The sequence below is a fragment of the Ostrea edulis genome, chromosome 5 (assembly GCF_947568905.1).
Source record: "Ostrea edulis chromosome 5, xbOstEdul1.1, whole genome shotgun sequence".
Lineage (NCBI taxonomy): Eukaryota > Metazoa > Mollusca > Bivalvia > Ostreida > Ostreidae > Ostrea > Ostrea edulis.
The window spans coordinates 71,762,501-71,790,434 of record NC_079168.1 but is presented as its reverse complement, the minus strand read 5'-3'; the positions used below and the strand labels follow the sequence as shown (position 1 = coordinate 71,790,434).

Sequence of the window (27,934 nt, the reverse complement as noted above, 5' to 3'; positions counted from 1 at the left end):
AAATGACAACACAGTTACATTTTATGTTATTTTTATTCATGACTATCACTCAAATTTGGACTTGCAATATTTTTTGCTTCAGTTTCATGAAGAAGAGATAACCAAACATACTGACATGAATGACAGGTGATAAATCAACATGACCGCCATACCAATTCATTTGTACGACATTCATCAACATTGTGTCTCATATACTCACACATCTACAATGTACATGAGTAGATAATCAAACAAAACATTTGTGACAACGGAAAAAAAAACACTTTCAAAAAATGTTCGATGCGTAATTATTTTTCTATCGCAAAAACAAACAGTTGATGTTCCCAGAAATATTCGTCACAAAATATGACATTGTGAAACCGCATATCCACTGTACTTCAACCACTTACATGTATGCAAATGCCCAAGGTTGAATTTCCCTACTTTTTCAGCAGAAATCTACTGAGATAACGAATGACAATTGATATTGCAAATCTTCCCATCATTAAACAAATACTGGCTAGCAGTTTTATACAGGTATAGGTACATGTATTTTACCGATCTAAAAATAATTTTAAGTGCAACATTAAACAGGTAAACATTGCAGCGTGACCTCCTATGTACCAATTCATGTGATAAACAAAAAATAGTATTCGCCCAGAGTCTTCTCTCGGGACATTTGAAGTTTCTATATTATTGCTGATTTACAAAAGAAATATCTTTTCCATGTGTAGTGAACAGAGTACAGAATAATTAGTGCAAATGTTCCTGTCCAAATGGCAACAGAATTGAGTGGATTTGGAGCTGTTCTACGTGCACCACAACACCGAGGTTTTACAGAAAATTCCACAATATCATTCGTACATGTACAGCGAATCTATACACAGATTTTGCAACTCCACGACTTTCCCAATATTAATGAAAAATATTTTTATGCATTACATTGTTTATTGGATTTTGATAGCACTTAAGTTATCAACTATATATATACAATGTATATACGGAGCACTAAGCAGTTTAGCACATGCGCAAACACCAAAACGATGAATGTTCGCCCACAATATTAATACCCCAACTTAAAATCAAACGTATATATTGTAAGTTTCTGTCTGGTCACAGGAAAATATACAGTTTCAAAACCGTAAAAAAATTTTGGAAACCTGAGATTATATAATACAGGATATAATTCTTGCAATCAGTTACACTAATGATACAGCACTTTCTTACCTCACAAGTCTAGCATACGATATCATGAAACACTAAAAGCATCACTTTGGCCATTTGCAGTACTAACGATATTCATAAATTACTGATTTTAAAAAGTTTTATCATTAGATGACATCTTGGATATAATGGAGTCACATTTCTCTATGAATTCTACAACCTCAACAAAAAATTTCTTTGAAAGTTTTTCATTCAGGGAAATGTATGTTTTATTTATTTCACAAACCCATAGAAGTTAATTTTTATCATCAATGAAAAATTATTTTTAATACTAAAAATCATAAACAGAATCAGTACAGTGTAAATTACCCTACATCCTTGTTCAAATAACGTAGATCAATAGTCTCGGAGTAATCAGCTGCTTTTCTTGAATCTATAGGACTACATATACATCTATGACTTCTATCATTGAACCTCTTCTATATCTTAGTAACATTTTCCTTTCTTGACGAAAACTCCAAATAAATAAGAACTGTACTATTAGGACTTAGCATTATAGAATCATTTAACAAATGTTAATTACAAGGCATTCATATGCCTCGCAGTAACAAATATGGAATGTGCTATATTTAAATATTTGTAAGTACATATTTACTATCCTGAAAACTACATGTTTTGATACTTTTAAACAAAATACCTGCAGTCATATGTATCTGAATTCTTTGGAAACTATTGTAAATAATAGAAGGTCGTAAAAAAAAAAAAACCTTTGACAAAATTTAAATTGGCAAAAAGAGGAGATACAGGTTATCCTGGTCAGCTTTAGAGTACACATCATATGAAATACTGCAAAATGCATGGTAGTGATTTCCTTGAAAAAATTGTTTATATAAAAGCATAAAATTCTCTTAAACTTGGTAAATGTCCATACGAACCCTATATAATTATCACACCATGTACTAAGTAACCTTTCATTTGATTCTAAATTGAGGTCAAAAAAGATTGAGATAACAGCAAACAATTTAAAGAGCTTTGAAATGTAACACAATTTCTGATTGGCTCTTTCTGGATGGTACGGATAAATGATGAGAATGGTTACTGAATGGTGATTGTGAAATCTGTTGCTATATTGACTTCAGGTTTTCTAACTGTTAAAATTCTGGTGGCACTGTCATAACTATGATGTAGAGACTGAGAATTCCCAGCAACTGCAAAAAAACAAGAGATGTTTGTAAAACACATATGCCCCCATGGTGCAAAATTGAAAAGGGTTATACACACATCATTTAATTGATAGTAGTATCATCAATTCAAAATATTGAGCAGACAATATCTTCCTATGTCAAGAGTGTGACCTAAAAATCAATAGGGGTCATCTATTCCTTATGCTGTACCAGTGTACCAAGTTTGGTGACAATCAAGCAAATAATTCTTAAATTATAGGAGACAATATATTACTATGTCCAGTTCAACAATTGACTTTTGACCTAAAAATCAATATGGGTCATCTTCTCCTGAATATGTATCAGTGTACTAAGTTTGATGTCTGTCAAGTAAAAGGGTTATCAAGATATTGAGTGGACAGTATATTACTATGTCCAGTTTGACCTTTGACCATGTGACCTCAAAATCAATAGGAGTCATCTCCTGAATATACACCAGTGTACTAAGTTTGATGTCTGTCAAGCAAAGGGTTCTCAAGATATTGAGTGGACAGTATATTCTAATGTCCAGTTTGACCCTTGACCTTTGACCATGTGACCTCAAAATCAATAGGGGTCATCTTCTCCTGAAGACGTATCAGTGTACCAAGATTGATGTCTGTCAAGCAAAGGGTTCTCTAGACATTGAATGGTCAGTATATTCCTATGCCCAGTTTGACCCTTGACCTTTGACCACGTGACCTGAAAATCCATAGGGATCATCTACTCTCTAAGGAAAGCCTCTGTATCAACTTTGGCTATTATCAAGCAAAGGGGTCAAAAGATATTGAGCGGACAACACATGGGCTTAAGACCAGAGGTTTGACCATATGACCTGAAGGTCAATAGGGATCATCTACTCTCCAAGGGCAACCCTTGTACCAAGTTTGGTAGTTATCATGCATAGGGGTCGAAAGATATTGAGCAGACAACACATGGTCTACAGACCGACCGACTTTACAAAGACACGTCTAATTTTTGGACATGTAATCCAATACATATAGATATATGTCCGTTGGAGAATATGATACATATTAAACGGAATACATTTTATTTTGTGTACCTTAAACAATGACCAGGCCTCGCCCAATGAAGGCAGTAACTGCTTTTCATGCACAAACATAATAGAGTTGATCAAAATCTTGGCATTAGCAAACGTACAGGACATGTACATGTAAGTTTTAACTACTTTTACATCACATTAGATTTCATTACATACATGAAAGCCGAAGGTTATGAACAGCGATCAATCTCATAATATGGCCCTACCTGTGATGTAATATGGCCCTACCTGTGATGTAAAATGGCCCTACCTGTGATGTAATATGGCCCTACCTGTGATGTAAAATGGCCCTACCTGTGATGTAATATGGCCCTACCTGTGATGTAATATGGCCCTACCTGTGATGTAAAATGGCCCTACCTGTGATGTAAAATGGCCCTACCTGTGATGTAATATGGCTCTACCTGTGATGTAAAATGGCCCTACCTGTGATGTAAAATGGCCCTACCAACATGTATAATGTTGGTATGACCCTGTTGCGTAATGTAAAATGCTACTACCTATTATGTGACCCTACATGTACCTGTGATGTACAATGGCCCTACCTATATTTTACATTGCTCTACTTACTGTATGTACACACATGTAAGTTGATTTGCATGCAAGTCGGGGACCCATTTTTCAGAGAAATTTTTAGGAATTTCACATTGACCCTCTTATAAGTATTACTGAATTTCCTATCAGATTTTCCTTCCATCAAAACCTATTTTTCTAGCTTTGGAGTGACTATTTAGTGTACTGGTTACATACAACGATTTAATACTGATATATAGAATACCGATGTACTTTACAACCGGTAATCGGGCTCGTTCTTTAATAGTGAAATGTTCGCACAAAAATGTTGTATGTTGACTTTAATCAACATGTAAAAGCAGTGAATTACAGTTTCAATATATTTTCACTAAATAACATTGCAGGGAACTCTGCTCTGTGTTGACTTTTATCAACATGTAAAAGCAGTGAATTACAGTTTAAATATATTTTCACTAATAACATTGCAGTGAACTGTGGTAAGTACTTGGGATTGTTCTTTTGCTGTTTACACGATCACTCCTGGTGATTTGTTATTCATGAAAACGATATTAATGCATTAAAAACACCATTTTTAAATGTCACAATTCGCAGCTTGTGAGACCAAAAAAAAAAAAAATTGGGGTTGTAGACATAGACTTCAGAGTCAAAATTTTACTCTCAAAAAAAACCCGATCTACATGTATATGCGAGTATATACGGTATAATACGGTCATACCTGTATTGTAAATTGAGCCTACCTGTAATGTAAATTGAACCTACCTGTAATGTAAATTGAACCTACATGTACCTATAATGTAAATTGAGCCTACCTATGACATGGCCTTACCTGTAATATGGACACTAGATGCAGCTTTAGGAAATCCTACTATCACTAATTTTTCCACCCATTCTTTGCTGGATCCTCTTCCATTTGGATCCGCATTACTGAAAACAAAATATCATGATGTACATGTGTATATTGTACACTCAACTCTAACAAAATGGAAGCTATTGTAATATGTCAGAGACAAAAAATTAAAAAATGGATTAAATCTGACAAAAAACTGACCTGCTTTGTAATATATTGTTTTTGAAGCTGAACGCTCTATGTATGTAATTTCCATTTCTGTAGGCATAGGATTTATAATCGTCTACGTACAGATCTCCCAAAGCTTCACCCTGTTAAAAATAAGATAGAATAATCATACACTGTATCATAATACACAGTTTCACATTGTTTATCATTTAGTGGGTAAGTATAACTAACTGAATAATTAGGAAGAGTCAACAGATTTATCTACAAAAATACTGGAGGCATACTTTATTACACTTCTGTGCAGTCTACAGGCACAAAACTGCAGATCTATGTGAAATACTATCATTCATTTATTTAGAGTGCTTAATAAATTCCGTGAATTTTTTTATAATCACAGCTAAAGTGGATATGTATATATACCGTGTAGAAAAATGGACAACTACAGTACCCAGAACTTCAAGCACATATCATTACCCCCTTTTCCACTCTTTCAAATCGAAATTAAAAACTATCATCTATAAAGGTTGGTATTTTTTTTTGGTTTATTTGCAGAATTGCATTTCTTATACAGGCTTGACAAATGACCAATAAACTTGGAAACTGACAAGTCACTGCAGGACCCCACAATAAAATTGGTGAATAATTTGACACATTGATGACCTTTGATCCAGTGGCCCAAAATCTACATATATAAGAATATTCTTTTACTTTCACCTAATGCCCACCAAATATCAAGTCTGTATTAAAGTTGAACAATTGTCCACTTGAGTAATGAATATGGAGTTTTTCGGTGACAATTACTCCCAATATGTCATAAATCCATTCTTCATCATATCATTATGACCTTCACCTTTGATATTCTGACTTTAAAATCAATAAACGTCTTCTGAAATATCCTTCAATTAATAAGGAGTTTTGTATTTCAAAAATTATTTGAGATACCTTGTTACAGACCATCTTCACAAGTCAAGGGTTATTGATTCGTTACCTCGCACTAACCCTTGACATCAGTTGCTATTTAAAAGTTGGGCTCGAGAAGAAGCAATATGATTGGTTTGCAGCCTGAAGCTGCAAACCAATCAGACAACGGCTTTTATAGTCGATTGAAAACAAAACTAAACAGTAAACACGCATGGCGACGGCATTATGGTGTAGAATTTGTGACCAATTAGTACAAGACAGATACCGTCGATTGATTTTCGGGAGTTCGTTTTGCTTGAAGAAACAATTAGACGAGGGTTCGGGGTATGAGCCGAATGAAAATGACGGATTGTCGAAGTACGTTTGTCGACTATGTTTTAATAAATTAAACAAATTGTCCAAAATAATGGAACAACTTCGTAAGATAGCGATTTACCACTGCCGGTTTTAGTCCCAATAAAAACATCTTTTCCTTCTCTGATACATGATATCGAAAGCTTTTGGTTTTCAGTCAAATGATCGATTTGATATTTTTCACATATCTTTTCGTCAACGGACGCCATTTTTTACTTTCTGTTCATTCCCTTACCAAACTTTCATCTGAAACAAGAAATCCCATTGGCTGATTAATTTTAGCGTATTGCGTCATCCTTCTTCTCGAGCCCAACTTTTAAATAGCAACTGATGTCAAGGGTTAGTGCGAGGTAACGAATCAATAACCCTTGACTTGTGAAGATGGTTACAGACATGTTGACTGGGAGACAAACAGATCAATGAATGAATACAGTGATTACCATAGGGCTTCCACAGATTTGATATGATGCCCTACTTAGTCAGTTACCTGTTTGATGTCCTAATTAGTCAGTTACCTGTATGATGCCCTAATTAGTCAGTTACCTGTATGGTGCCCTAATTAGTCAGTTACCTGTATGATGCCCTAATTAGTCAGTTACCTGTATGGTGCCCTAATTAGTCAGTTACCTGTATGATGCCCTAATTAGTCAGTTACCTGTATGATGCCCTAATTAGTCAGTTACCTGTATGATGCCCTAATTAGTCAGTTACCTGTATGATGCCCTAATTAGTCAGTTACCTGTTTGATAACCTAATTAGTCAGTTACCTGTATGATGCCCTGATTAGTCAGTTACCTGTTTGATAACCTAATTAGTGAGTTACCTGTATGATGCCCTGATTAGTCAGTTACCTGTTTGATAACCTAATTAGTGAGTTACCTGTATGATGCCCTGATTAGTCAGTTACCTGTTTGATAACCTAATTAGTCGGGTAATATGATGTCCTAATTAGTGAGTTACCTGTATGATGCCCTAATTAGTCAGTTACCTGTTTATTCAGACAAATAACCAGAGTAAAAGGGTCAGTTGCCATCAGAGACGAGGACCTCCGCACCCTCATTTTGCGTGGGACAATAGCTCCACCCCTCTGAAAGACTGGGATTTTTCCAAGAGGTGCATTTACATATGTGCTCTGGGAGCCAGCATAACTCTGATATGTCTCTGTGTCGTACCACACCTAGACAACGTTAAATAACAAATGACAATAGACATACATGCTCATAAGATAAAAATGTTTGCAAATAAATGTATTAGGGCTGTTCCAGAAATGATCAAATGGAGGGGTCGGGCGGCAAACGATATTTTTTTGTGTGGGTGGTCGTATTTTTTCATATTTTAATTGGTCCGTGGTTGGACTGTTAAAAAAATATTTTTTATGGGTAGTGGGTAGTTTCTATTGTCTTATTTTGTGCCACGTGGGTGTTGAGTTTTCAGAACATTTTTATTGTCGCTCTTGTCGTGTTGGTTACAAAACGTCGGAGAGAAAATTGAAAATGTGCTTTCGTAATGCTGCTTTCGAAATCGAAAATCGGAAGTAACATAGAACTATTCGAGTTGTCACTCTTTGCAGCGCACAACTTTCCATTACGGCACTCTTCAAATTAGAGGCGCGTTTAGTAGGGTCCCTTAGGACGTGATGGCGGCGAACTCTGTTCTGTAGATTATTACAGTTTACAGTGCATCGATTTTGGGAATATTTTGAAACCAATAGGTATTCCGTTTTCTAATAAAAATAGGCAAACCTTAGTTGATTTATACGAGGGTGCCGATGCGTTATATTTATCAGTCGGTGTGATGGTGATATAGAGGCCTCCGGGTGCGGGCTCCATTAGAAGACGAACGATTTGTGGAAAAACATATCCATACCCATTTCATGATAATAGCATCGTTTGGACTCCCAATCTTTCCAACATTCCTGCCATAGATGCCTTTGATTGTTTATGTGACATCGTTTCTTCAGAACTACTGTGATACAATGTCACACAGGCATTACCGCGTCATTGACTAGAATGTTTGTCCCGAAAACCTTGCGAGATTTGTACCGTTTTCATTTTTAAAAATATTTTTGTCGTGGGTCTGGTTAGTTTTTTTTTTTATTAGATGGGTCATTGTAAAATGAGTTTATTAATTTGATGGGTCATGGGGTAATTTTTTATTTTTTTTTATGGGTGCTTGGTATATACAAAAGGTGCCTCCCGACCCCCCCATGTATTTATTTCTGGAATAGCCCTTACAGTAAAAGTGGTTATTTACGCGTGGGGGAAATTTACACTAATCATGCGGTCACGTAATAAGCACATAAATTTCCCTCACGTTATAGATATAAATATTTGATATAATATATACAAGTAGTGTATTCAGTCACAGTGAATTCCCCCCACATGTAATGTTGGATGTGGAAAAACATGTACTTTACCCCCAGCTTAAAAAAACCACTTTTACAGTATTCAATTTAATGGGGGGGGGGGGGGGGGGGATTCAATGATGGAAAATATAGTATTACATACTATATAAATACTTGTATCATTTTCATACAAATATATCGTAAACAATTTGACAAATGTAATTCATTAAATTCAAAGATTCCTTTCTATCTGTCCTGTACATACATGCACATCATTGTTATCAGGGAGACTTCATATCAATTCTTTCATCATAGTTACTATGAAAATATACTGTTGTACCAGTCACCCTTCACATAATATATACACCACCGTTACCAAGGAAATACCAATACTTACATCACTGTTACCAGGGAAATATACGGTTGTACCAGTGGATCCCTGCTCCGTGATTGGTTTAACCAAAAGTGAAGATCCTAAATAGGGAAGTACAATAATGCATTTAAAGTAAACCAAAGTCAGTCTGTAACTCCACACTTTGGAGACATTTTTTAAGCACATTCAAGAAATCCCGGATTTGCCCATATTTTAAACATTACCTTACCTAACAAATATTGATCATCCATTTTAAATGTGCTTTTGTCTTCTGGATATTCCACCCACAGTGGGCTCATTACTGTCTCTCCGCTACGATAACCATGGTAAAACAGAGTGTACCAGAAAGGGAGATAACTGTACCGCAGTCGAATAGCATCTCGGACAATTTTCATGTTCTCCTCAGGTAATAAGAATGGCTCACGCCTCTTCGTGTCAATGTGGGCATGTGCTCTGAAGAATGGTTGGAAAGCTGCAGCCTAAAACATCAAGGAGCTGTTTTACAATCACTGTGGGAGCTTGTTTAGGGGTTGTGTTTTACAATCACTGTCTGGGAGTTTGTTTAGGGGTTGTGTTTTACAATCACTGCTGGAAGTTTGTTTAGGAGCTGTGTTTTACAATCACTGGGAGTTTGTTTAGGGGTTGTGTTTTACAATCACTGTCTGGGAGTTTGTTTAGGAGTTGTGTTTTACAATCACTGTCTGGGAGTTTGTTTAGGAGCTGTGTTTCACAATCACTGTGGGAGTTTGTTAAGGGTTGTGTTTTACAATCACTGTCTGGGAGTTTGTTTAGGAGCTATGTTTTACAATCACTCTGGGAGTTTGTTTAGGAGCTGTGTTTTACAATCACTGTCTGGGAGTTTGTTTAAGGAACCACTGTCTGTGGGAGGTTTTTTTTATGAGTTGCATGATGTATGTGTGCAGCAAGACTTCCTTTACCTAGATCCCAACAAATCAGTCCTTACTAGACAAGATTTCTTGGAATAAATTTTTCATGAAATATATATTTTTATGATCCATGTGATTCATGCTTCATTAATCCAGCTGATTTAGCCTGGAACCAAGACATCTGGATTAACAAGGCTTGACTATACATTGTAAACTGGAAATGTACAAATTGAAAATAAGAGTTATACTGCATAACTCTAAAGTGACATTTAATGACATGGAATGAATTTGGTTTAAATCGCTTTTTATTCTGATGCATTCCTTCCCTAATTGTTTCTTAGTGCATGCTGATTGCCTTGTCTTTACCTGGTACCAGCGAGTCTGCAATTCGCTGTCGGGATTCCTGAAGAAGCCCCCTACATCTGCTCCTGAGAACGTGATTCCTGCCAGGTTTAGCGTCAGTAACATAGGATTGGACACTTTGAGATGTGACCACTCCCCCATGTTGTCCCCTGTCCACACCGCACCTGTTACACACAAACTTGTCATAACAATGGCATTTCTTATCTCAAGTAGTTTAAAACAGATTATTCAAAGTGACAATGTCAGTTTTTTCCTTCATTGATTTAACACTGGCATATATTAAACCGACGGCATTTCTGTATTTTTATCTTTACATATCCTTACCAAATCTCTGGGAACCAGCAAAGAATGCTCTGGTGAGAACAAAAGGTCTTTGTTCATTGTTGGATCTCATCAAGATTCCCTCAGCTGTGGCTTTTTGCTAAATAGAACAAGTTATTTAAGTTAAACATTTCACAGTAGTAATTAGTGGGCCAACTAAGGCCAATTCAACTTAATTAGTAGATTATCATCCGGGAACACAAAATATTATGGGGCGGGTGGGAGGATTTTATTTTTTTATTTTTATTTATTTGACAAAAAGCATCACACAAAGTGTTAATCAAGTTCACATTCAAAGAATCCTTGGTAGAAGATATAAAACCAACATTCTGTGACTTTAATCATTCACTCATGTCACTGGGAAGCAAGTTTGTTTGAAATCGTAATTTTTGCGAAAATAAAAAAAATCAGGACAGGCAGTTTTTTGAGGGGTGGGCGGGGATGATAATCTATCCATTAATTTTAATTGGCCTAATATCGGATAAAGATCTTTATTGTCCATATGTATTGCACCTATACAAACTAGAGTTCTTACCACATAAAAACCGTACAAATTGTGCACATCTCTGTTTTCAAATCCTCCATAGTGCTGTACATCTTTGTGGAACGTTATTTCTGGTCCGTTGAATACAGACGGTTCATTCATGTCATTCCAGATATACAGATCTGGGGTGCTGCCATCATACTCATTGTATTGAAACTTGGAAGCCCACCACCTTCTGACCTCGGGGTTCAGGAAGTCTGGCCAACTTGAGGACCCTAGTAAGAGACATTTAGTCTAAATTACTGATATTCAGTGACTGATCGATGACTTTAACAGCCAATATCACTCCTAAACAGTTCTCTAGTTCTACCTGTCCAACACTACCTTTCACTAGTTTTACATGACTAACACTTCCTCTATACAATTCTCTAGTTTTACCTGTCTATACAGTTCTCTAGTTTTACCTGTCTAACACTACCTCTATACAGTTCTCTAGTTTTACCTGTCTATACAGTTCACTAGTTTTACCTGTCTATACAGTTCTCTAGTTTTACCTGTCTATACAGTTCACTAGTTTTACCTGTCTATACAGTTCTCTAGTTTTACCTGTCTATACAGTTCTCTAGTTTTACCTGTCTATACAGTTCTCTACTTTTATCTGTCTATACAGTTTTCTAGTTTTACCTGTCTATACAGTTCTCTAGTTTTACCTGGCCAGCACCACCCCTCATACTCCACTCCATTGCTTCCTTTCACCATCATGTCCCTGTTTTTGGCATCAGAGTACACTTTGTAGTTATCATCTCTCTTTAAATGGGGGTCCACAATGGTCACCATCTTTCTTCCTTTCACAGACAAACCATTCAACATATCTTTGGAGGCTGGAAACTTGTGAGCATCCCAAGTAAAATATCTACAATAAATGGGTTTCTCAAATCAGTACTGTATTCTTAGAGTCAATTACTCACTGGTAATGTACAATGTGCATTTCAAAAACCAGACTAAGATATAAACCTTTATTTTGTTGTAAAACTTGACAACCATACACACAAATGATACTAAAAGTAATTGTACGCCCACCTTTTTCCATCTGTATGTTCAATGTCTAACCAAATCACATCAAACGGAATGTCATATACATCCATGTTGGCATCCACACTGAAAGAACCAAGCATGAGTTTAATGTCAGTCAATGACATATTACATCAATCAATCTTAAAATGACCCCCCCACCCCCCCCGTGACTGATACTCACTTCCTGACATCATCCTGGTCGTTGTAGTTCCACCTACACTGGTGGTATGATATCGCAAACAGCTGTAACACAACATTTCACAATTATCAAAATGCATGCTTCTCCTACTATTTTTTCTTTCTTTCTTCTTAACACCAGTAAATTAGAATTAAAAATAACTTTCTGTGTAAAATGAATGCAGAATTGATGAAGTAGATGAAGACATACTGGGGGGAGTTCTGTGGATCCAGTCAGAGCAGCATACTGTTTAAACACATCTTTGGGGCGTGGTCCTAGCATGACAAAAATATCGATTATCCCGCTCTCCGAGAACCAATGGGTATCCATCTGAGCCATCTCGGTGTTCCCCTTCACAAGATCAGCAATTTTAGAAAAGAAATTCTACAAGTAAATAAGATTTACCTGCAGTGTATTAGTATCATTCTAAATAGATTTACCCTGCAGTGTAATAGTATCATTCTAAATAGATTTACCCTGCAGTGTAATAGTATCATTCTAAATAGATTTACCCTGCAATGTAATAGTATCATTCTAAATAGATTTACCCTGCAGTGTAATAGTATCATTCTAAATAGATTTACCGGCAGTGTAATAGTATCATTCTAAATAGATTTACTGGCAGTGTAATTATTATCTGATAATATTAAAGACAGTGAAACTCACTTATAACAAACAAGCTTATAACGAATTCAAGCTTATTGTGAAGTGATATTCATTCCCTATGAGATGAAAATTTTCTTGGATATAATGAAGTTTGGTCATAATGAACTGTTTTTGACTGGCCCTGGAGGTTTGCTACAACTATGTTTTACTGTATTCAAATACATGTGGAAAGGTGGATCTACGGGCTTTAAGAAAACAGAAACTAATCCCTACCTTGTCTGCAGTGGTAGAGCTAATGTCTATCCAGGTTTCTGCGGCATTGTTCCAGTAAATACCCACAGTACTTTTCTCACTGCAGAAATACAAAATGGACAGTTACTTCAATAAGTTGCATCACTGAGTTCCAGCATCTGAAATATCACGAGAAAAACAGGTGTCTAACTTGAACTTTAACCTCAGCAAAACTTACTTGTGTGCCCACATGACAGGCACAGATCCATAGAGAGCCATTGGGTTGTAGAGTTCATACTCAAACACATCCAGGTTAAACAAACGATACGGGTCAGTGTCTCTGTAACGAATTACAATTCTAATGACAACTTGATATTAAAACTTCATTCAAGAGCAAGTTAAATCTTAACAAGAAGACTAAAAACAAGCAACTCTTAAGTGTACACACTTCCGTCAGGCTGTACAGTGTATATATACTGATCTATCACTTACTTTGTCACGCTGTACAGTGTATACATACTGATCTATCACTTACTTTGTCATGCTGTACAGTGTATATATACTGATCTATCACTTACTTTGTCATGCTGTACAGTGTATACATACTGATCTATCACTTACTTTGTCACGCTGTACAGTGTATATATACTGATCTATCACTTACTTTGTCATGCTGTACAGTGTATATATACTGATCTATCACTTACTTTGTCACGCTGTACAGTGTATACATACTGATCTATCACTTACTTTGTCATGCTGTACAGTGTATATATACTGATCTATCACTTACTTTGTCACGCTGTACAGTGTATACATACTGATCTATCACTTACTTTGTCATGCTGTACAGTGTATATATACTGATCTATCACTTACTTTGTCATGCTGTACAGTGTATATATACTGATCTATCACTTACTTTGTCACGCTGTACAGTGTATATATACTGATCTATCACTTACTTTGTCATGCTGTACAGTGTATATATACTGATCTATCACTTACTTTGTCATGCTGTACAGTGTATATATACTGATCTATCACTTACTTTGTCATGCTGTACAGTGTATATATACTGGATCTATCACTTACTTTGTCATGCTGTACAGTGTATATATACTGATCTATCACTTACTTTGTCATGCTGTACAGTGTATATATACTGATCTATCACTTACTTTGTCATGCTGTACAGTGTATACATACTGATCTATCACTTACTTTGTCATGCTGTACAGTGTATATATATTGATCTATCACTTACTTTGTCATGCTGTACAGTGTATAAATACTGATCTATCACTTACTTTGTCATGCTGTACAGTGTATATATATTGATCTATCACTTACTTTGTCATGCTGTACAGTGTATATATACTGATCTATCACTTACTTTGTCATGCTGTACAGTGTATATATACTGATCTATCACTTACTTTGTCATGCTGTACAGTGTATATATACTGATCTATCACTTACTTTGTGGTCTTCAGCGCCATACTCTCTGCATGTTCAGGAATTCCATACACATTCTCAAAACCCGGGAAGGAGACATCAATCCCAACAGAGGATGGACCTACAAGGTGAAAACAAGTCATGCGTTACACAGTGTGTACATGGAACATCCCCACGTTTTTACTGCAGAGATATTTACTATGTACATACACATACAAATTTTTAATGTAATTACATTCTATGAAAGTTTAGGTGATGGGGCATTCATGTTCATGTATCTTACATAACGACAAACCCATTTTATGATTGTCTTTGTAAATCATGGGTCCAATGAACTTTAACCAGCCCAGATAATTATTGATGCAATGATGGATGGTTGATTTGAATAGTACCATTGAGTTTAGGGTCATGGAAAGACTTGTAAGTTTCTTCCCACAGTCCAGACTCTTCTTCCTGTTCCGGCTCCTTCACATCTTCCTCCTTCTTCTCACCTTCTTCCTCCTAAAACCAATCAAATACATGCACAACAGTTTAAACAACCAATCAAATACATGTACAACAGTTTAAACCACCAGTGATATGCCACAACACATTAAACAATCACACTGCCATCAAACAGAGAGGCCAATTTTCAAATGTAGCATATGCTTTCCATTCAAGACAATCTACATTCACATCTTGGATGGAGGCATAATAAAACAATTAGAATAGGATGCATCCACACAGATTATCAATAATGTAGATTGGGAAATTAACATGATGGTTTTAATTTCACTATGTTCACAATTTATCAATTGTTTTTCAACGAAATTAAATCTATAGTGAATAATATATTACAGATATTTCAATGCTTTCGTAATTGAAATATTAGAAGTGATTTTCCCATGTGAAATTAAAAACATAGAGATTGTGCCCTTGTAACACATCGTGAAATTTTAGCACTGCTGTGCCCTTGTAACAAATCATTAAATTTTAGCACTGCTGTGCCCTTGTAACAAATCATTAAATTTTAGCACTGCTGTGCCCTTGTAACAAATCATTAAATTTTAGCACTGCTGTGCCCTTGTAACAAATCGTGAAATTTTAGCACTACAGAATTAAAACAACTTACAGTATGTGAATGTGAATAATATACTATGAACCATAAATACTATCAGTCCAAACATATTCAATATATCATTTATTGATTGCACTTTCTAAGTTACTTCTGACATTAACACCAACCTTTTTCTCTTCTTCTGTGGGTTCCGCAGGGGCTTGTTCCTCTGGCTGAGCCTCTCTGAAAGGTTGGGAAAACCATGAGAATACAGAAGTCAGCTTGTCGACCCAGCCCCTAGACAAGAGAGAGGCTACTGACTTCTGGTCACCGTAACATGCAACTAGCAGCACACACAAACACACAAACAACAACCAAAGCTGTATGTTTAGTCACACATGTATAGTCAAACTGTATTATCTCAATTTAAGTATTTCTAGAACTACACTATTTTATCTCAATATAATTATCTGAACAGGCGTTTACTAGATTAGATTTCACAGCGAAGTAGTACATGTATTGTACTTCCTAAAATAGAAGGCATTATTGCCAGGAGAGTATTCACACATATGTTCACCATACAGCTTTTAATCCACTTTTCTACAAAAATTTGCAATCATAATCATCAAATTAAACCTGTCAAAAAGCAAAGCTTTCAGAATAATACACTTTTTAAATAATACTTAAAAATTACTCCTCGTAAATGTACAGTGTACATGTACTCTAATCAATGTCTGAGATACCACAGTTTGACCCTAATCTAATAAGTTTGATCCTATCTTAGCACGATTCTATTAAGATATTATAGTTTGATCCTAGCCTAGGGCAGTTCTGAGATATTACAGTTTGAGCCTATCCTAGCAATGCTCTGAGATTGTATTACAGTTTGAGTCTATCCTAGCAATGCTCTGAGATATCAACAGTTTGAGCCTATCCTAGCAATGCTCTGAGATTGTATTACAGTTTGAGCCTATCTCAGCAATGCTCTGAGATATTACAGTCTCAGCCTATCCTAGCAATGCTCTGAGATATTACAGATTGAGCCTATCCTAGCAATGCTCTGAGATATTACAGTTTGAGCCTATCCTAGCAATGTTCTGAGATATTACAGTCTCAGCCTATCCTAGCAATGCTCTGAGATTGTATTACAGTTTGATACTATCCTAGCAATGCTCTGAGATATCAACAGTTTGAGCCTATCCTAGCAATGCTCTGAGATATCAACAGTTTGAGCCTATCCTAGCAATGCTCTGATATTGTATTACAGTTTGAGTCTATCCTAGCAATGCTCTGAGATATTACAGTTTGAGCCTATCCTAGCAATGCTCTGAGATAATACAGTTTGAGCCTATCCTAGCAATGCTCTGAGATATCACAGTTTGATATTAGCCTGAAACACTTCTGAGAAAATACAGTTTGGGCCTATCCTAAGTTTCAGTTAGTATGAACACAAAAAGTATTGAGTTATTAATGTGCCTTTCCACTAGTGACATGTTAATTTGAATTCCATGATTATAGAGTAAAAACTCATCTAGGCAACTGATATATGAAAGAAATATAGAAAAAAATTCTGTTATTTTAACATATTCTCAATCCTCCAAGTATATAACATTAAACAAAAATATTACAAAAATTACCATTGACAATTATAAAATCAGAATTCTCAAAATAAAGGAAATATTTCAAACAGTTTTAGATGATTACCTTGTTAGAAAATTGATTTACTAGTTTAAATATATTTCAACAACATTCTTATTTAGAAAAAAAATTGCTAAAAAAAATTTTCTGAAATTGTTTTTATTACTTATTCTATAGTATATACACATGAAACCTGGAAAAAAAAACTCACGGCTTCTTCCTGAAATGCTCGAATTTCAGCAGGCCCTGTGAATTGATGCTGACCAAAGGCTCCTCTCCAGATATGAAGTCTACACGGAATGGCGAATACGAAAGAACGATCTTACTTTTCTCCAGTCCTAATGTTACACTTCCTGAACCCCGATCTAAAACTTTAAGGCTGGAAAGTAAAAATAAAACACTATCATAAGGTATCCATAGAGACATCACAAAATCATACCGATCTCTTATGATTTTATACATGGATTTCAAGCCTAAACTCATAGCTGGTAAAACTCTTAAAAGACTCCTGTTTTGTTATTAGCTTGACATTAAATATCTGTATCGATTTGTACAGAATTTTCATTGGATAAAATCACAAGAGCTATAGTTATCTATTCATACCTTATACATCTTATTCATGTTCATGTATTTCTTTTTTAAAATGCATTCAAAGACTGGGTAGATCTTCATATTTGCATCTGAGAGACACTTATTTCTTGTATAGTGATACGAACAGGGGGGTGTCATGATTTAGCACTAGTATAGTGTTACAATGACAGTGTGCTGTGACATTTTTTAAGAAGGAACAATGGAGAATGATCACACATAATGAAATGCAATAATGAAGTAATACATAAACAATCTTTAGATTACCTTGGAAATCCTTAACAGGTACATCAATATAGGTTTTTAAAAAATCTTTATTAAAGACGATAGAAGTATATATTTCAGAGGAATTTCATTCACTGGATAGAATTTTTAAAAAAAGGTAAAGTATTGATTATGAAAAAGTTTATATTTTCCATAGATAATCAATTACAGTGGAACCCCGTTATTACGTTTTCCATTTTGTCACGATAAAATAACGTAATACCAGGGGCAACGTAATAAACGTTCCCAGTGAAATCCGTTAAAAATATCGTTTGGAAATTGTATATCGTCCGTTGGTACTCCGTGAAGGGGTGTGTGAATATATCTTTACTGTTTCTTTGTTTAAAAGACTATGATACTTTGTTTTATTTACATCTTATTTTTAATGCCCGTAATTCTTCATGTTCTTATCCCTTTTCTTTATTTCTGGTGTAGGATACATAAGGATGTTTTGATAAACGTTGCTTTTCTGCATTCGTTTGGACCGCCATTTTGTTCAACTTTAAAACAATGCGTTCATGTAAATTTCTCTCAATAACTCGTTCCAGTTCGTATTCAACATTCGTATTAAAAAAATAACAAAACATCGTTTTTATTAAGTTCGGTAATTACACAATACACAACGCAATAAAAAAAAATCCCATCCAAAAAACAACAAAACTATAGACACAAAACGCACACAATACCCAACACTTACACAATTTTCTCACCAACGATAAACACGAAGAACAATTTAAGCGCAATCCACATAAAAAAATATAATGATGCACGAAGATTTCATTTACAACGCTAAATCATGGCACTAAAATCACGTGCGCATCAGGGGATTTTAGAATATTCACCGAGGTAAATGCCGTGCACGAATCGGCCGATAACACAGGACAGTTTGATTGGTGTATGAATGGACAAGATTTACGAACACCCAAGCTGCATGTCCAAACAACGGACAATTTTTTAATTGAACACCTTTAGTCACCTATGTCCAAGAACTTACCCAAGCGGTTTTAATATTGCTACGATAAATCTTGTCTTTCATGTTTGGTACCAAAGCTGTCCGTAAATAGAGTTTTAATAGCGAAGGTAATCACACTATGCTGAGCACGCAGGTAGTTGAGAAATTATTTCTTTGATTATCAAAATATGAAAAATGAAGTAAATTTCAAAGAGTACAATTTCTAAATAAACATTATTTAATTGTTTATCACTGGCTTCGTTACGGGGTATTCACCTGTATTGATGTCGCTAGATCTATCGAAGCGTGATCAGTCAAGCGTCTCTAATCCCCAAACAGACCAGGAAATTTACGTGGTGACTGCCTCAGGCAGTCAAGGTGTGAATGGCTTATTATTTTGAGAATCACTATTGAACAATTAGGGGTTTATTACGTTTTCGTCGGAATTTTTACAACGTAATACCGAGTCCCGGCATCTTAGGACAACGTAATAACGAGGTCTATTTTATATAGGTTTGTTAAGAAATGGTTTTGTGTTTTGAAATTCCAACGTAATATGCGGACTAACGTATTAAAGGGGGAACGTAATAATGGGGTTCCACTGTATTTATAATTCTAAACAAGAGCACCGCCAACGTGGCATAATACGCCCGTAGATTTTGCTCAAGGAAAACATATTTTAGTGGGATTCATATTTTAGTGAAGTTAGCACTGTCCTCTGTGAGCTAATTCATTATTATGCTTGTAGAAATGGATATCAAGATATAAAGAGGGATAGCCTTAGAATGCGCTACTTCATAAATATGCTAATATACCACACACCTTTGCTTGAAACTGTTAGTGCTAAAGTATAAGTACAGGTACAGTATATTGAAATCCTGCTACAACCACCTTGAGCTTTGACCTTGAGAAACAATAGACTTCCTCCACTTGGAATAAGGTATATGCGTATTAAATTTGACACTCCTAGCCCCAACGGTTCGGTCTGTATACCTACAAGGTTTTCCTACTAAGTAAATCTATGACCTTGACCTTTGACCTTGAAAAAAAATAGGCATCTTCCTCTCATCATGGTGATCAAATATACCAAGTTATAATATCCAGGAGCTTACGGTTCGGTTTGTATCCTGCCCACAAGGTTTTCCTAATAAGTGATACTACGACCTTGACCTTTGACCTTGAAAAACAATAGGCATCTTCCTCTCATCATGGTGATTAAATATACCAAGTTATAATATCCTGGAGCTTATGGTTCGGTTTGTATCCTGCCCACAAGGTTTTCCTAATAAGTGATGCTGCGACCTTGACCTTTGACCTTGAAAAACAATAGGCATCTTCCTCTCATCATGGTGATCAAATGTACCAAATTGTAAAGTCCTAGGGCTTATGGTTCAGTCTGTATCCTGTCCACAAGGTCCGGACAGACAGACGGACGACGCCATACCATATTACGTCCCGTCTTCGACAGGCGTATAAAACTGTTGTCAAGGGCAATAACTCCTATGCTGGTATTTCCTTTAATGTATGTCTATTATACAATAATTTCCCCAATATCCACCAAATAAATATGCAGTTTTTCTAAACTGTTGACATTTTTCATTTTAACAAGTTTTTGTCTATTTCTATTATTCTGTTTTACTAAAATGTGTGATTTTTCTGATGTTGATCTATACTTCTGGTTTCTATATATCTGATATCTTTAAAAAGGTTGCAACATACACATTTTCGTTGATTATTGTTTAAATCAAACTATATTGAGTGAAAATTAATACAACTTTCCCACTTTCAACCATTGATATTGATAAGTCACACCTTAATTAAGCCTTCGAAACATTCTAAACACAAAAAATGTGTTTGTGAAACATTTGCAGTTGCAGCAGAGTTGATGCTGGCCAAGGTTAGTTTTTCAAAAGTAGGTCAAACCCCAACGTCATGGGGTCAAACATTTTGCTACCTAAAATAAAAGTCTTGTCAAAAGAAATGCTCACTTTAAATGTGAGAGCCTTTATCGCCAACCATTCAAAAGTTATGACCAGGTTTACGTTTTACAATAGTATGTCAAATCCCCAAGTTCAAGTTCACAAGGTCAAACGTTCTGGTACAAAAAGAAAGTTCTTATTGCAAGAAATACACATGCGAACTATGAAAGCCCTATTACCTTCCATTCAAAGTTACGGCCAGGATTAAAGTTTTTGTGGACAGACAGATAGATGGACAGAAAGCTATATGCCCCCAAATCTCTGACTACAGGGACATAAAAATAAAAAGAATCAGAATAATGATGTAAATAAATAATCCAATTTCATCCCAGTCCTAGATGTTGTCAACAAATGCAGTACATATAAGACTTACTTCTGCTGTTTTGGTTCACCAATAAGAACATCCCCAACAGGAATCTCGTAACGAGGCTTAAGTGGTTCCAGCTCGTTAATTTTTACCCGGGCTGTGTTTCCTTGTAAGCCATACAAGTCCAGACCAAGTCTCACATTTGTTTTGCTATTTAGTAGATGAACACTTATTTGAGAATCTGTGATTTTTAATGAATCTGCCAGTACAACATACGGACTATTCCCTGGCTGTACGTTGCGATGTCGCCTGAAATAAAATACAGCAAAATAACTTGTATTGTTGGAAACAGATCTGTCCAAACATCAATAGTTTCGGTGATAATCATACATTTTCATTTAAGTTTTTACAAGGTTTTTTTTCAGATCCACTTTTTAATTGAAGTTTCATTTCATTTCAAATCTCTTCACTTACTTGCAAAATCCACTCTGATCACATGTTTTGAAGTTGTCTCGATTGACCGAGAGCACCTGCACTATCCACAACAAATAACACAGATAGGATGACAACCTGTAATTTGATCATATACTATAAATATTCTTACAACATCTGGATGATAAGCAGTATCAAGAGACAACACTTTATATTTCAGACAGCAGTCAGCTGATATGAAAGCACATAAAAGTCACTAATATCCAAAACTAATCAATCATATCATCCCCTTCCCTGTTTTAGAACCCGAGAAGCTGGAAATTAGTGAATAGTACATCAAATCTTTTAAAAGCAAATGTTAATTTTCACTGTATTTTAATGCAGGCCAGTTTATTGGCAGTATGTGTATGAGCTCCCCATAAAGTGATTTCTAAACATGTCAATTCACGTGTCTGAAAGAAATTAATCATCACCTCATTTTTTAGGATGATAGGACGAAACCTACATGTATTTACAGATGGAAGTCATCTTTTGCAACTGACAGATATGTAACTTCTACACATGTACATTTAAAAAAATAAGATTTTCTTTAAACTATCACACATGTGGCCATGGTTCAATCATTTTCACTCAATTGTTTTGTGTCATTTTAATTCAAAAAGAATACTGAATGATCACTTTTAGCTGACATTAGTTTCATTAGCACTATGTTATGGTAAGCTGAGTTAACAGAGATTCAGCTGTCCATTGGCCATTTTCAAATGCACTCCAATAAATAAAACAGTCAGTTTTACGTCTTAAACAAATAAGTGCACATTTCCTCAGTTTTAAATTGAAAATGAGATACCTGTCCCCACGAAAGTTGGTACAAATCACATGTGCATTAAAAAGTGTATTGATTAGTGTTTTGAAGACATCAATCACAAAATCATTTGGATCTCTGTAATTTTATACATGTACATATGTGTTGCTCTTTGCTGTACCTATAATGGTTACTTCAGTCTCTAAATGTTTAAGACCTTTATCTAGATTGTCAAAGAGCATCTGTGTAAATAAGACAGCCAATCATTGCATCATATCCTGATCTAAATATCTGTTGTCATGGTTAACAGTACAATCAGTCATTAATATTTGCTATTTGGGCAGTTTTATTAGTACAGTGGAACCCCGTTATTACAGTTTCCATTTTGTCACGATAAAATAACGTAATGCCGAGGTCAACGGAATAAACGTTCCAGTGAAATCCGTTAAAAATATCATCTGGAAATTGTATATCTTCTGTTGATACTCCGTGAAGGTGTGTGTGTGAACATATCTCTACTGTTTCTTTGTTTTAAAGATTATGACACATGATTTATTTACATCTTATCTTAAATGTCCGTAATTCTTCATGTTCTCATCCCTTTTCTTTATTTCTTGTGTAAGATAAATAAGGATGCTTTGATATGCATTGCAGATCTGCTTTCGTTTCCACCATTTTGTTCAACTTTAACATAATGCGTTCATATAAATTTCTCAGACTCAATAACAGTCTTCACGAAAACATTTAAAACTTGCTGGCCAGTCGGACCAGTGAACTGTCTGAATTTACTGGCCCACAGTGAAATTTACTGGCCCCTTAAATTTTCATAGTACATGTTTATCACATACGTTATGGAATGCATTGTAAAATTGTACAATTAATTTACTGAAACTATGGTTATTACTCGTATTCATATGCACCCTAAGACATCCTTTCTGTCAATTCCAGAAAAATAACACCGGTCGTACACAGTATTTTCCCTCTCTTCATCCGCAAACAACAAGACTACAAATTCACTTATTTTTCACAAACATGAAAACAGCCCGAGTGCACCTTAGGAAGTAGCTTTCTCTACTAACATCAAATGTAAACGATTGATTAATTCTATAAACTATAGAAATTGCATAAAATCAGAGATAATTGCACTTGGCAAAGTTCATTTTAATTGTACAATACAATAAAGCAGCAATTACCGGTGTGTTGTGCGATACAGAATGCGGCCATTTTGTTTTTTCAACAAGTTGTTCGTTTAATATTCACGTGATCAACGTACAAGTTATCTTGACAATTACAAGTATAGTTATCGTTCTTTACAAAATAAACAAACCACAATGTACAAACACTTACTTCAGGCAACGAAATTAAGGGGAAATACTTGCTAAATGCGAATTAAAAATTGAAATTGCGAGTAAAAAATTACAAGTGATCGCAACTTTTTGCGAGTGAAAAAAAAAAGATCTTTTCCTGGATTTCCTCGGTTTATTGGCTGTACTTTAAAGTTTACAATAATTTTGTCTTGTGCATAGAAACGCTTTACAGAATGAATATACAAGTATTGAAAAAGTAAACGTGGATCGAATAAATAACCAAGGCCAAGGTCATCTCAGTCAGTGACAGTGCTCGAGCTGGGCTTCGCCATTTTCGCCAATGGCGAATTTTTTTCAAAAATGGCGAAAAAAAATTGAAAGTGGCGAAAATCCCTTTTTGCAATAAATTGTATTTTTAATCCTTTGTCAGTGACACATTATCGCCTGTTTGTTTATGCAGTAAAAATCTGTTTATTCAGTCAACGCGTGCGACCGGAAATCTCGCGTCGCTCCAGTGCACACAGAGCTGGTCACAGCCTCAGGTAATTTATGGCTGCAAAAAAGTCGGTGATTATGTAATAAAGTACATCGACAGCTGTTTACCCTGCTGTGGTCAATTGTTTAACATTTAAAGTCATTCATTATCGTGTTATCATCTCCACATTAACCAGAGAACCGACCGGTAATTAAATTGGCCGTATTATTGTGTAAAATGTATATATGAATACATCAATTGTTTGTTTTTGCGGTCAAACTCGTTGATTACAAGATTTTGATTTTGATGTGTTTGATTTTAGTTCGAATATTTCATAAACAATGCGGTCGGTCACCATTGATATGGACATAGCAATTTTAATAAATAATTTTCTTTGAAGTTCGGTGCACAACAGTATAAAAATGCTAATCTGATAAGACTATGCACCCCATTCTATTTTGACAGTAAACTTGTAGCTTCTGACCCTAGTCAGTCTAAAATAAAAATAAAAATATCTATGTTTGGCTTTACAGTCAACCCCACCTGCTCAAACATCTGATTCTGTCCAAATTGCAAAGTCTTCCATACAAAAACGGAAATTTAATAGGGAATAGAGATACGACTCTAAATTGGGCTTGATGTTTTGTGACATCTGCATTTCGGCCAATGTACACAATGTTTTCACTGAGGGGTGTAGCATCATGAAGTTTATATTTATATGATTTCTTATCTGATTTTTGATTTCCATAATAGAATTTATCAAACAAATCAACTTCTTATCATTTCAGAAAGAAGTGTTTAGGTATGGTAGCTGGATATGATTAAGTAATGTAACTGATTCAAAATGTTAAAATAAGTGTAATGAATAAAATAATATATAATATGATGGAAATAATTGTAAAGCATGTGATTATTTGTGCCGCGCCACTCCCCGAAAAAGTGGCGAAAGGAAATTCTGGTCCAGTGGGAGCACTGGTCAGTGATATCGAAGATGGCCTACTTCAAGCACACTTCGGGCGTCTCAGTGACATCTGACTTAAATAGCAAGCATTGATCTCGTCCGTATCTACACGAAACAACATATGACAGTGTGTCACCGTTTCACGCGGTGTCCTTCTGTACTCTGTAGTCAAACACTTCCGAGTTCGCGGGGTTTTCTTTTCAACTAGAAATTTTTAGATGAAATTTCCAAAAGTTTTGAACATATAGTGAATTGGTGCAAACAGTCTTCAAGATTTCAATCCACATGATGTTGTAAATAGGTGGTAGATCTCTGGACAGCGAGTACGCCGCACAAGTGTAACCTATGACCCTCACCATGCACCATGTATGTTGTCTGATAATTCATTAAATTTTAAATGAAAGAATTCACAATCTTATTTTTATTATTGCACTTTAAAGGAGATTTTAAAAGATTTCCCCTATATTTTGATAAAGAGACATGCTTGTTTTCTTAAATTCATGTAAAACAGCAATCGATTAAAAAATGCTAGTAAAAGCTCAATTGCACTAGTTGGAAAATAATCCACTAGCTAAAATTTGCTAGTAGTGAAAAAAGTTAATTTCGATCCCTGTTACTTTGTGCTATTTTTTTTATCTATTTTTATTTTGATGGTAAATTTAAGCAAATAAGACGTTTAGAATATTTAAATCCAATAATTTAGTAATAAATAATATATTTAGTGTGACTTACAAAAAGTCTACAAGCCCATCAGACTTCCTGATTTTTAATTTTCACTGACCAGACCGTAAAATTCACTGGCTTCGGTCTTCGGATCACTGAGTTTGCATGAAGACTGCAATAACTCATTCTGGTTCATATTCAACATTCGCACATAAAACAAAAAATAACAAAACATTGTTCTTATTAAGTTGTATCTCGTGGGGCTAATAAAAATGTTGTACATCTGATTCAGTTCTGGGTGTTGTCTGACCACACATCTAACAAAAAAAGAAACTTTACACAACCTCTGCGCAGCTGGGCAAAAATGCAAATTAAAATCCCTAAAATACAATTATCATTCAAATTGTATTCGGGAAAAAAATGGATTTTTTAATTATTCATTTCTTATAAAACTGCTTTTTACTGATGAGCCAATTATATTTCTGATCTATCTTTAATAGAGGGCGAAGCCCTCTCACGGCCCGAAGGGCCGTGAGAGCGGAGCTCTCCCTATAGGTAACACGTATATACATGTTTAAAAGGAAAATATAGGAAAAAATGAAAAACTATACCATACCTATGGAACTTGAAAATTTTGGTACTAATGGCGTCGATTCGAATATTATCGCGTGGACATGTATTTCTCCATTTTGAATCTCGTCTACCCTAGTTCACGTCGTTCTGAGATGTTACATAAAATTCGCAAAAGCATGTAAATCTTATTTTCTTAATCATATATAATCACTTCACGATTAACGCCATGTTTGTTGTTGTGGTTCAAACGCTATGTTTGTAAATTTCCTAAATAACGACGCTGAATATGACGTCACAATGTACTGTTTACATCAATTGCGTTATAGAGGGCGAAGCCCTCTCACGGCCCAAAGGGCCGTGAGAGCGGAGCTCTCCCTATAGGTAACACGTATATACATGTTTAAAAGGAAAATATAGGAAAATAATGAAAAATTAAACCATACCTATGGAACTTGAAAAGTTTGGTACCAATGGCGTCGATTCGAATATTAGCGCGTGGACATGTATTCCTCCATTTTGAATCTCATCTACCCTAGTTCACGTCGTTCTGAGATGTTATACATAAAATCCGTAAAAGCATGTAAATCTTATTTTCTTAATCATATATAATCACTCCACCATTAACGCCATGTTTTTTGTTGTGGTTCAAACGCTTTGTTTGTAATTTGCTAAATAATGACGCTGCATATGACGTCACAATATACTGTTTACATAAATTGCGTTATATTTCCCGCGTTTAATATATAGGTGGATCAAATGTCCAAAAATTAGGATGCTTTGATACAGCTCCGTCCGCGTGCTAACTTCGGGTTGTTTTTGTCCTGTTTTGGATATAGATACTAATGTCAAAACTTTTTTGCTTCGCCCTCAAACACGGTCACGCCGTAAAACATATTAGTTATAAATTCACAGCTTTCATCATGAAAGGGAAAGGATGATGGCAAACGACAGGGGAAATACCAAATTTTAAAGCAAATGGCTATACATTATGTACTATGATGGAAATAACAAACTTTTAATGTATTCAAGTAATGTTGTGACATAATAAACGAATGCCAAAAACGGAATCGTCTGAATTAAGTTCATCGTGGTTCAGATATAATAACATCTTGCAGAGAAAATTCGAATCGCCAATTAGCCAACCAGAGAATCCCACGCAAGAGTCCATAATAATCGATCACTTTCTGCTCAACAAAAGATAATTAATGGAAATATGAGGCTCAAATTGAAAAGTCACAATAAAAGTAATGTTTGACAGGATATTAAATCTTAATTCGTTAACGAAGACAAGCATTAATGCAAATAAAATCTTATCGTGAACACGTACCGGATGGTGGTGGCTGCCATTTTTCTTTGGGCTAACAATTGAACAACTCAGTATCAAAGTTTCGAACTTTATGAAAAAA

General features: G+C 35.3%; 1 protein-coding gene across 2 annotated transcripts; it reads right to left on the bottom strand.

Annotated features, from left to right (window-relative positions):
- Positions 1-14: 14 nt before the first annotated feature.
- On the bottom strand, positions 15-27,915 carry LOC125650094 (neutral alpha-glucosidase AB-like). Of its 2 annotated transcripts, none has more exons than XM_056165428.1 (22): positions 27,856-27,915; positions 21,790-21,885; positions 21,382-21,624; positions 17,437-17,604; positions 15,776-15,830; positions 14,944-15,052; positions 14,576-14,672; positions 13,332-13,433; positions 13,136-13,214; positions 12,467-12,640; positions 12,260-12,321; positions 12,085-12,162; positions 11,715-11,917; positions 11,056-11,279; positions 10,524-10,620; positions 10,203-10,363; positions 9,179-9,428; positions 8,974-9,050; positions 7,221-7,409; positions 4,991-5,100; positions 4,769-4,866; positions 15-2,351 (listed from the first exon to the last, which is right to left on the bottom strand). In XM_056165428.1, the coding sequence occupies exons 1-22, from the start codon at positions 27,873-27,875 to the stop codon at positions 2,239-2,241; spliced, it is 2,805 nt and encodes a 934-aa protein (XP_056021403.1). In that variant the 5' UTR covers positions 27,876-27,915; the 3' UTR covers positions 15-2,238. The 2 variants fall into 2 exon arrangements, with proteins under 2 accessions (XP_056021403.1, XP_056021402.1); XM_056165427.1 differs by having other exon boundaries at positions 15,776-15,884; positions 27,856-27,910.
- Between the last annotated feature and the right edge of the window lie 19 nt (positions 27,916-27,934).

What these genes read in the sequence shown, in the direction of transcription:
- LOC125650094 (XM_056165427.1), bottom strand. Translation starts at nt 27,875, where the DNA reads ATGGCAGCCACCACCATCCG. An exon ending in CCTGTCATGTGGGCACACAA is followed by an intron (nt 13,215 to 13,331) that starts GTAAGTTTTGCT and finishes GTATTTCTGCAG; the next exon opens with TGAGAAAAGTACTGTGGGTA. An exon ending in TGCTGGTTCCCAGAGATTTG is followed by an intron (nt 10,364 to 10,523) that starts GTAAGGATATGT and finishes TGTGTGTAACAG; the next exon opens with GTGCGGTGTGGACAGGGGAC.